Consider the following 11953-nt stretch of genomic DNA (forward strand, 5'->3'; position numbering starts at 1 on the left):
TCATCCTAATTGGAATGTTTCTCTTCGTCACATCTTTTGTGAAGCTAATCGTAGTGCAAATTTCCTAGCAAAAGAAGGCTTGTTTGACTCTCTAAATCTGTTTCTGGATTGAGTTTGAGTTTTCTGTTTTATTTGATGGCATTTTACATATTTATTGTAAATGGATAAATTCCTCTTCTTTTTCTAGTTAATAAAATGACTCTATTTACATTAAAAAAATTGTGAAAAATTTCTACAAAAAAAGAAGTAATACAATAATTAATTGTATTAATTGATTTTCAATGCATTATTTTCAAATAAAATTGAGGTACACCATAGATGTCTTCTCTGTCAATAATTTATTTATTTATTAGTTATGTTTTTTTCCACATCTTTTCTTATATTTTAAGTATTTAGTATCCGATATTACATGAAATTTTTGGAATTATTGCATGATTAATGTTGCTATTATTTTAATATGGCTTTCTTCTATTTTAGAAATGTATTTTCCTTAAAATCGTTTGTCGCGTGCACCTACAACTCTTAGTAAATCATTCTTAATCGAGTAAAAGAGATTCTCATGTATGATACAAAAGCTTAACAAATAAGAAAAATCAACATATCACCAAGATTAAGAAGCTGAATATATCACAAAACTTTTCAACTAAGAATTTGTATGTCCTCTTACAACTTATCATTTACAATGTCCTATTTGATTTTATTTTTGACTCTATTCATGTTTTTCACACATTCTCTTTACTACCCTTGTTTTCCATTTTCCTTATGTTCACTTATCTTCTTCATTATTAAATATAGCACTCACTTCAGTTTTATCTGATGAAGTTAAACCTTGTGCACCTCCATTTGTTTTGGTGCCAATGTCTTCACTATCTTCATTCTTGGCAACTGTTTCTGCACTAGTTTTCTCGATGGCACTAACTTCCAAAGGTCCGAGCTTAGCTTCAAGATCTTTGACAATCACTTTTAGAGATCTCACATCTCGAGCTTCTGCTAATCTATTGCTTGATGATGCCTGTCATAAGACCCAAAAAATTGAATATTGATTATGACAAGAAAATTTAGATACCTTCTTTCCAAATGATATAGGAAGATAATGGAGAAACTAATGATAAAGTTTACAACTAATGCTACATATTAAGCCTATAACTTCAGTATTCAAAATAAGGCTTAAATGAACTTTTGGTCTCTCTTTTTATTAAAACAAGATTTTCATTTCTAAATCCAAGATTTTGGTCAATCAGTTTCATAAGTTATGACTTGTCATTTTCATTAATGATGTGGAATTACATGTGATGGTGAGGCATTGCTAATTTGGACCACAAACAATGGACTAGAAATCTAGTTATACATCTTTTTTAGTTTTGTTGATAATCTGTAAACTTATTCTTCTCAAATCCACTAATTCTGGAACAAATCAGCAATGTCACGTCATTAATGAATATAGGACATCATTAAAAACAAGTCTCAAATTGGGTTGTGGGAAGAAATCCGTAAACTTGTGAAACAATGGGCCTAAAATCCTGGATATAGAAATGGAGGGGCTAAAATTCAGTTTTAATTAAAATAGGGGAACCAAAAATACATTTAAGCCTAAAAACAAATTCATTCCCTCGAAAATTTGTTAATGCCATTTATTTGCTACAAGTATTTTTCTGTCATAAACTAATACAAAAGATAGTTCAACAAAAATTGAGAACATGATTGAATCAGAGGTCGAAAGTATTACAAATTAAGAATGCAGTGAAATGCATTGAAGTTCACTTCTGAACTTCATAAGGAAAATGGAAAAAAACTGTTTATTGAATCTTCATTGATTAGTTACATCATAGTGGTTAGGTCTTATTTATAGTCAGTTCTGATCTGTTAGATCAAGATGCAAGATGTAACTAAATGTTGACTCAGCAGTCAGTTAGTTACACGGTTATAGCTAACAAAGGGTTGTTTACTCTATTACTTCCCCTTCAAATCTTGGGGCTTCCTTAGGTCACAGTTCCTTTATCTAGAACTCTGAGTTTGTTCCGCAAATGGATGAACCTTAGAGGAGATAGTGGTTTTCTAAGAAGATCAGCATATTGGTGAGTGGCAGGAATGTGCTTGACTAGGAGGCTTTTGCCAAGAACCTTTTCCTTTAGAAAGAATAAGTCCAACTCCATGTGCTTTGTTTTGGTATAAAGAACAGAGTTGTGAGAGAGAGCCACAGTGTTGAGATTGTCACAATACAAAGTGGGGGTACTAAGGCACCTTGAGCTCTGTGAGCAGAGACTGAAGCCAGAGGATTTCAGCTGTTGTGTTGACTAGGCTCCTGTATTCAGCTTCAATGTTGGATGTAGCCACCAGAGTTTGTTTCTTTGGACCACCAGAACACAAGATTAGGACCAAGGTAGATACAAGATCCATATTTGGATTTTCTATCATCAGGGTGAGACCCCCAGCCTGCATCAGAAAAGCCTATTAGAGATAGAGGTTTGGTGACTGGAGCAGGGTGTAGTTGAAGACCATAGTGCAGGGTCCCTCTAAGATAACGAAGAATTCGCTTGAATGTTGTCCAGTGAGACTTTACAGGCTGAGATAACAATTGACAGGCCTAGTTCACAGAGAAACTGATTTATGGACGTGTAATAGTGGCATATCGGAGTGCTCTAACCACATACCTGTTGTAAGTGGGATCCTAAAGATGGTCTGAACCAAGATGTTGGTTTTAGCGTAGATCCCTGATGTATTTTGTTTGGGATAGAAACAAACTCCCATTGGCCAGATGGGAGACCTCAATGCCTATAAAGTAGTCTAGGTTACCCAACTTTTTGAGAGAGATCTGAGTGTGCAGCTTAGTGATGAGTTCCTGAATGTGGGTCACTTAGTTGCTTGTGACAATGATGTCATCGACGTACACAAGCATGAATATAGTGTGGGTAGGGGTAATAGAAATGAAGAGGGAGGGATCACACTTGTTGGAGACAAAGCCAAAGCCATGCAGAGCTAAATTGAGCCAGTCAAACCAGGCTCGAGGAGCCTGTTTGAGGCCATATATGGCCTTGTTTAGTATCCATACTAGGTGTTTGTCAGAACTAACAAACCCAGGAGGTTGTTGAATGTAAACTTCTTGAAGAATGCCATTGAAAAAGACATTATTCATATCAAGCTGAGTAATGTGCCAATGTCTGGAAACAGCAATAGTGAGTATAGTTCTGACCGTGATTGGTTTAACTGCCGGAGAAAAGGTCTTTGTGAAGTCAAACCATTGTTGTTGATGGAAACCCTTGGCCCCAAGACGCGGTTTATACTTGAGGATGGAGCCATCTAGGTTTTGTTTGAAATGAAACACCCATTTGTAGCCAATGGCATGCCTATTTGGGGGAAGGGTAGTCAAGGTCCAGGTGTTGTTCCCGAGAAGAGCACCATACTTATCCTTCATAGCAGACACCTAGGATCTTTAAGGGTTGTTTTGTGAATAGTTGGCTCCAATTCTGTGAGAAGCTATGTAGGGTTAAGTCTGGGTTGCACAATGCCACGTTAGGCTCTAATGGACATGGGATGTATGTTGTGAGGATAGATCTTGGGTTGGTAGGGAGGAGGTGAAGGACAAGCAGAATGAGATGTAGCATTAGAGTTTGAGCTAAAGGATGGGGGAGAAAGAGTGAGAGAATTGTGATGGAGTCGGTGGTTGGAGAGGATGGAATGATTGGGGAGGTAGAAATTTGAGCACTGACATTGGAGAGTTAAGACTAGTTGAGTGAAGAGGTACAGAGTGGAGATGTTGTTGGGCTGGAGATGAGAGGGGAGGAATCAGTTGTGTTGCAGGCGAGGCTAGCAATAATGGAATAGGATTGAAAGGCACCATAACGTGTGGTGGTGATAATGGTGTAGGTGGAGAATTGAAAATAGAGAAGTAATGAGACTTCATCTCATTGAAGATGACATCTTTGGAGATGTAGATGCAGCGATCAGAGGATAGACATTTGTAGCCCTTGTGATTGGATGAGTAGCCCAGAAAAACACACTCCTTGAAATGATAGTCAAACTTGTGAGAATTATAGGGCCCCAAATGAGGGTAGCAAGCACACCCAAAGACCTTCATGAACTTGTAATCTGAAACACTCTTGTAAAGAGTTGAGTAGGGAGAATTAATACCCAAAATAGTTTTAGGCATTCTATTGATTAGATAGGTAGCTTCCATAAAGGCATGATCCTAGAACTTTAGTGGGATTCTAGGATGAGCCAGTAGGGTAATTATTTTTCTACAACATGTCTGTGCTTTCTTTCTACTGAACCATTTTGGGGATATGTGTGTGGACATGTAAGTCTGTCGACTATGCCATGCTGTGTGAAATAAGGAGTCAGTGGTTGGAACACTCCTCCACCATCAGTTTGATTTCATTCAAATTAACACCAAATTGAGTGGTAATAAATGTGAGGAAGTGGGTGATGGTGGTGTATACATCTGATTTTAATTTCAAAAAAAACACCCAGGTGAATTTAGTACAATCATCAACACGTGTATGTAGGTATTTATAGCCAGAGGATGCAATCATGGGAGCAGGTCCCCACACATCAGCATACATTAAATCAAAGGGCGCATGATAAGTACTAGTCGATGTAGTAGATGGTGATCTGTGAACTTTACCCAAACAGCAAGATGCACAAAAGTATAATTTTGATTGCATTGGTACTGGAATATTACATAGTGAGAGTGTAGTTTTAAGAGCCTTGTGATGAGGTGACCTAGCCTATTGTGCCACATGGAATAGACAAAAGGACCTAAACAAGTGGTTGCTTTATTGGCATTTCAATTCAAGGAAGTGGAGTTGATAGTGAGTGTCTATACACTAGGTGAGTTAAGAGTAAAAGAACCAAGTAGTAGTAGGTTGCAGTGATCCAAATGAGTAGAGGCCATCACTTCCAACTGAGCCTTGAAGAAGCACCTTAGAACTATCTTGTGATTTAACAAGGCATTTATCAAATGATTAGAGGCCATCACTTCCAACTGAGCCTTGAAGAAGCACCTTAGAACTGTCTTGTGATTTAACAAGGCATTTATCAGCATGAAATTCAAAGTAGACACCATTATCCCTTGCAAATTGGTTAACAAAGATTAAATTCTTGGTGATGGATGGAACTAGAAGTACGTTCTTGAGTGTAAGTGTGGTGTTCATAAGGTGATTGAAAATTAGTTGATCCAATAAAGGTAATTGGCAAACCTTGTCCATTGCCAAGCATCACGTGGTCTGGACCTGGAAGAGAAATGTTGTTAATTAGGTGATCTCCAACGTGAGTAACATGGTGAGTGGCTCCTGAATCCGGATACCAATCAGAATTGGTGGAATAAGCGGTGTGATTGTCAGATCTATTGAGATATGCTTGTGGTGGGCGTGGAAACTGATGTGCAGACCTAGGTGGATAGCCAAGGGGAGGACCACTCCAATTTTGAGAGTGACAAGGTTGAGGTGAGTGACAGTGATAGCAGATACTCACATCGTTCTCGTGCTTATGGCAGATCTGACATTGTACTTTGTTCCTCCCACCAAACCATCCACCACATCCCCGATACAGACCACCACGATAACCATACGACGGAGAAGACGAATGGTTCTGTTGAAGTTGTGGGATTTTAGATAAAAGGAAGATAGAAAATAATAAGGGTTTGAATATTATTGATAATAGTTTTATGCTAACTTGATTACAAAAGACTCGATATTAATCTCTATTTATAGATAAACATAGACTCAATCCTAAATCAGGAACAAATCATAATAATGAGTGATATTCTAAGATATCTCTATGATTATAAATTGATCCTAGAAAATAATTCAAAATACTCTAATATAATATAAATGATATTATGAGATATTTTCTAATATTCTAACACTTACCCTCAAGCTAAAGCTTAGTAAGCTTTAACTTGTTACCCGAAAATAATGTTTTGCTCTGCAAAATAATAAAAAAATGTAGAAAGGCAACTCAGGAATGCAGATGAAATTGAAAAGAATTGCTATAAATATAGGCTAGCCAGATAGCTAGAATAATCATCAGCATGAGAGAAATTCGCAGCAAACAATTGAACAAAGAAAGGTCTGGTTTTCTAAAAAACTGCATTTGGAAGCTTCAAACCAATAATATCGGAGACTCAAAATATTTAAACTTTAATATGCTTCAAGGAGAGAGAGGCGTGCTTTAGGGAGAGAAAGACAAGGCTAGTACATCTGGAACAAAGATAGGGCCAGTGCATCTGAGAAAAATTGCCAAGATAAAGTGAGTCGTGAAAATAAAAGACACCGCCAGAATGACCATCAACGGAAGAAGAAATCATCATTAATATAATTCATATTTGAGAAAAGGGACACCGCTAGAATGATCGTTGGTGGAAATAGAAGCCACTGTTATAATATATTAGTAAGAACTAAATTACATGACAAACACTGAAGAAGAACCAGCGTGACTTTAACGAAACGAAGCCATGATCAATCAACAGAGTGAGAAAATGTGTCCCATGATATGGAACCCTCATCCAATTGATCAATCAGCCTAACAAAATTTGATTTATCAGGATTTATACTTTTCCGAAATCCTTCGTACCTCCTATGACCCTGCACCGCCTTAGCCATGTTTCCTAAGTATAAACACACACATCACTTTCAAGGGCAACAAAGTAATCCAAAGTCGTGAGACAGTTTTGATATGGCTTAAAAGGCTCTAGCTCCTCCTCAGTTGCAAGGAAGGAATGAGTAAAGACATTAGGATACTCGGCGTGAAAGGTTGTCATACTATTGCTGCCATAGATAGGGCCTGTAACAATGTAGATTGTTGTAGTGGAAGGGTATCCCATGGCCTTGAGAAAAATGGCTGCCAAACTTGGTGACATAGGGCATCCTCCTTGTAATCGCCTTTCGACGCTATCGATCTCTTTTTCTTTCCAATGCTTGACGCCATATCTCATAACCCTTAGTTCCCAGCTTCCTCAACGATAAGATTATGGCTACAGCCAGTAAAAGCCAGCGTGTCTTTCTCATATCTTAAATGAAGGGCAATAAATGGTTCATTATTGTTTCTTAGCCTACCAACCAAGGTCTTTCCAAGCTCCTCAATCTCAACTGTATACTTAAGAGCTTGGTAATTGGCACGACACCTAAGCTTTTGAATAGATGAAGCAAGACCATTGTTGGCAAATCTTGAATATGTGAGTAAACTGTACAACTTTGTGTCTCTTCAATAAAGGAAGAATCTCACTTCTGTAGTAACTAGCCTTTGACCAAGAAACTAGGGCCTTGACAAGAGGCTTCACATTTGCATACCGTACAGGCAAGTATTGTTGTCTTTTAAGACCTTCATGAAGTGCCTCCAATCAAAAATATCTTTAAAGTCAGTTGGATCAGTCCAAAAGGAATCATGGTCAAGAGAAGAAAGGACAAGTGTGGCATTCATTATTTTTGCCACTGCAACCATATCCCTGTTCTCATTTGATTCAATCCACCGTTTGCATGAACAAGAAGGTCATGAACAAGAAGTTCGTGTCATAAACGGCTGCCAGACATGTCGTCACGCATGGTGAAGAGCGACAATGTGTGGATCTGACGCGCGGTGGATGGTAAGGTGTGTGCAGTGGCTTTCGGCGACGCGCTTTGAGGTGTGGGCCAATCTGAAAGAGGCAAAGCTGATGGAATGGCCGTTTGCCAGAAAAGTAACCGGAAACAGTAACGGTGACAGCGGCAGTAGCAAACTGAATGGAAACGAGTGAAACCGATGCAGAATGTGTCACGACAGTGGTTTGAAAAAAGAATGATCACATTGGAAAAGAGAAACCATGATTATATTCCCTAATTGTTGAGAATTCGGCATCGGAATAAAGGCGGGATCGTTCAAGGAGGATCGAAATAGGCTGTAGATACCATATTGAAGTTGTGAGATTTTAGATAAAAGGAGGAGAGAAAATAATAAGGGTTTGAATATTATATTGATAATAGGTTTATGTTAAATTGATTACAAAAGACTCCATACTAGTCTCTATTTATAGAGAAACATAGACTCAATCCTCAATTAGGAACAAATCATAATAATGAGAGATATTCTAAGATATCTCTATGATTATAAATTGATCCTAGAAAATAACTCAAGATACTCTAATATAATATAAACGATATTATAAGATATTTTCTAATATTCTAACACGTTTCTTTGCAAGGCCTCATGAGAAGTAACTTCAGATGAAGCCAGAGTGAAATTAACAGCCAGTGGTTCAGATAACAGCATTCGAGACGTGCTTCGTGTGAGAGAAGCATCGTCTCAGCAACGAGAATGGAGCAAGGTCCTTCTTCGTCACGGTATTGAATGATCGTGGTCAAAGCGTTGTACTCTTCAAGAAAACTGTCAAAGATCGCCTCCATTTGATCACGAATGGAGACCGAATCACCAATGGACTCCAGAGTATCAGTGATCTGCTGGATGCAAGCAAGAAACTCTGCAATCGACTTTTCTCCCTTCGTAATACACTTCAATTCATGTTGTAAATGACGCGATTTGGCATTAATCTGAGTTTTGTAAAAAATATCAATGGCAGAGACCGTGGTCAAAAACCACGTAAAAGCAATGAATCCTGTTGATGCCACTCCACATAAGCTGGATTTTCCTTGTCAGCAGTGTGATCATCCACAGAGAGATATAGAGTAGGGATTTTCGGATTTACAAGATGTAGTATTTGATGAGTGTGAATGATTCCTTCAACTTGTTGCTTCCAAGAAACAAAATTTGTTTCTTCAAGCTTTGATGGATGATTGTAGTGAAAAACATGGAAATTCAATTTTGAACTTCAGAGAGAAAATAGAGAAAAACTGTTTATTGAATCGTCATTAATTAGTTATATCATAGTGGTTAGGTCTTATTTATATTCAGTTCTGATCTGTTAGATCAGGATGCAAGATGTAACTAACTGCTGACTCAACAGTCAATGAGTTACACGGTTATAGCTAACAAAGTGTTGTTTACTCTATTAGAAAGTGACCAACTGATCTGAAGCAAAATTCTTACGAGGAACTTCACAAATAACCAAACATATATAATACCCACATAAATAGTGAATGTTACAAATAAGCATATCAGTAGCCACAATATATGGCAAAGCCTCATTAATGTCTAAATTTATTTTGACAAATTATCAAAAGATTATTATTAGAATGACCTATCCTTTTAAATTTTTGTGCCGACATAATTCCTGTGTATGTACTTCAGAATGTATGTCAATCCAGCAACAAATTGTTGGATATCTTTGATCATTTTTGTCATTAAAAGTTACGTAAATCGAAACTTCCATTAGGAATAAGATCAGCTGAAATTATCATAAGAAACAACATAAAATAGGAGGCCAAAGAGCCAATAAGGATAGTAAGTTTTCAAGAAAGTGACCAAAGAAATTTAATAGCTGCAAACACAAAAACAATGGGACTAAATCATTGTCCAGAATGGTCTAAAATTAAGTTTAGTGTATCAAAATCAATTTAAGAAATCAGCTCTAGCTCCTTGTTGATGCTTAATTATTCTAAGATTCTAAATATTATAAAGCCATGACAAGCTAGATCTAAAGTTCATGACCCAAAACCGTCCTAAAACTGACTGGATAAACACATCGACACTAATAACAATGCTTTTTGTGTTGGTGTGAATGGCTAGAAAATGCAAAAATCCATTGCTAGTGAGAAGAGATGGAGTGTAAAATTTATCTGCAATAATTTTATCAGACTGCATACAGACTGCATAAGGGAAAATATGTAAATTTCTTTTTATAAGAAAGAGGCATGTATAAACGATATTGAAAACAACAATTATTGTAGAATTTATTGAGATAACAATTTTGATGCAGAATTAGTATAACCTTTTTCAATCTATCATCTAATATTGCATTGACACCTCATCTAATGAGTTTGGCTATATTAAAATTATATGAGATATCATACTCGCCAAAAGATGTGGTAACACAAACACATCTGATGCAAGTGCAAAACAACTTACATTGACAATGCATGAAAAATAAGAGACCATTTGCTTTGTAAAAACATTTCCTAAAATTTGAGTTAATTTTACTTTTGTTGAATATAAAGAGTATTGAGAGACATATTGTGAATAACCCGTGTGTTTCAACTACACAGCGGAATTTCTTTATATCGACAAAGAGTATTAAACAACCCTAATTTACAATAATACTAACGGGTCAGAATACTTACAGCCCATCTACTATAATATAATATTTACATTATAATATTTAACACTCCCCCTCAAGCTGGAGCATATAAATCAAATGCACCTAGCTTGTTACATATATAACTAATTCTAGGACCTCGCAATGTCTTTGTAAACACATCTGCTAACTGATCATTGGAATTGACAAAGCTAGTGATGATGTCATCCGATTCGATTTTTTCTCTAACAAAATGGCAGTCAATCTCAATATGTTTGGTCCTCTCAGGAAAAACAGGATTCGAGGCAATGTGCAATGCAACTTGATTATCACATATTAGTGTCATTGTGCTGGCCTCTTCAAATTGAAGTTCTTTCAGTAACTGTTTCAACCAGATGAGTTCACATGTTACTAGTGTCATGGCCCTGTATTCTGCCTCAGCACTGGATCTTGCAACAACATTTTGTTTCTTACTCTTCCAAGATATTAAATTTCCTCCAACAAGTACACAATACCCGGAAGTTGATCGTCTATCTATGGGTGAGCCTGCCCAATCGGCATATGAGTAGCCAATTATCTCAGTATGTCCTCTATCTTCATATATGAGACCTTTTTCAGGTGCACTTTTGATGTATTTAAGAATCCGGATTACAGCATCCATATGTTCTTGGCAAGGAGAATTTAAGAACTGACTTACCACACTGACAGCAAAGGAAATGTCAGGACGAGTGACTGTGAGATAGTTTAATTTTCCAACCAATCTCCTATATCTTCCTGAATCTGATAGAGGCTCCCCCTGATTGGGTAGGAGTTTGACATTTGGATCCATAGGAGTATCAACTGACTTGGCATTTAATAGGCCTGTTTCTTCAAGAATATCCATAGCATATTTTCTTTGTGAAATTACAAGGCCATCTTTGGATTGGGCTACTTCAATACCCAAAATATAACGGAGTTTACCAAGATCTTTAGTCTGAAATTTATTTGAGAGATGTTGTTTTAACTGGAGTATTCTTTGCTGATCACTTCCAGTTATAACAATGTCATCCACGTAAACAATAAGATAGATGCACCCTTGGGCTGAGTGGTGATAAAATACAGAGTGATCGGCTTCACTACGGATCATACCAAACTCTTGTACTACCGAGCTGAATCTGCCAAACCAAGCTCTAGGAGACTGTTTAAGACCATAAAGGGACCTGTGTAGCCGACAAACCATGTTGGAAGACTCCCCCTGAGCAACAAACCCTGGTGGTTGCTCCATATAAACTTCCTCTTCAAGATCACCGTGCAAAAAAGCATTTTTAATGTCAAGCTGATGGAGAGGCTAATGTCGAATTGCTGCAATGGAGAAGAACAGTCTGACAGATGCCATTTTGGCAACAGGTGAGAATGTGTCGCTGTAATCCAACCCAAAAATCTGAGTATATCCCTTGGCTACCAAACGAGTCTTAAATCGATCAATCTTACCATCAGGACCAACCTTCACTGTATAAAGCCAACGGCACCTGACTAACGACTTCCCACGAGGTAAAGGAACCAATTCTCAAGTACCACTGCTTTGTAGAGCACACATCTCATCAAGCATTGCTTGCCTCCATTCAGGGTGGGATAATGCTTCACCTGTAGTTTTAGGAATAGAAACAGAAGACAAGGTGGACAAGCAAGTGTAATGTAAAGGAGAAAGACGATGATAACACAAATCAATATAATGAGGAGATGGATTACGGGTGGTGCGAATATCCTTACGAAGAGCAATGGGAAGGTCAGGCTCAGGTGGCAGGGCCGGATCCG

The 11953-nt window shown here is 37.5% G+C and overlaps 1 protein-coding gene and 1 pseudogene across 1 annotated transcript in view; both read right to left on the reverse strand.

The window, feature by feature from the left end:
- Positions 1-584: 584 nt before the first annotated feature.
- LOC101509491 (uncharacterized) overlaps positions 585-11953 on the reverse strand; it is an 18579-nt gene continuing 7210 nt past the window's right edge. The window contains exon 3 of the mRNA XM_004514094.4: positions 585-1012. Coding sequence (XP_004514151.1) covers positions 767-1012 — 246 coding nt within the window. The 3' untranslated portion in view covers positions 585-766. The remainder of the gene's footprint in view (positions 1013-11953) is intronic.
- On the reverse strand, positions 6310-7505 carry LOC105852915 (O-fucosyltransferase 19-like; annotated as a pseudogene).

The sequence above is a fragment of the Cicer arietinum genome, chromosome 4, assembly GCF_000331145.2.
Source record: "Cicer arietinum cultivar CDC Frontier isolate Library 1 chromosome 4, Cicar.CDCFrontier_v2.0, whole genome shotgun sequence".
Classification (NCBI taxonomy): domain Eukaryota; kingdom Viridiplantae; phylum Streptophyta; class Magnoliopsida; order Fabales; family Fabaceae; genus Cicer; species Cicer arietinum.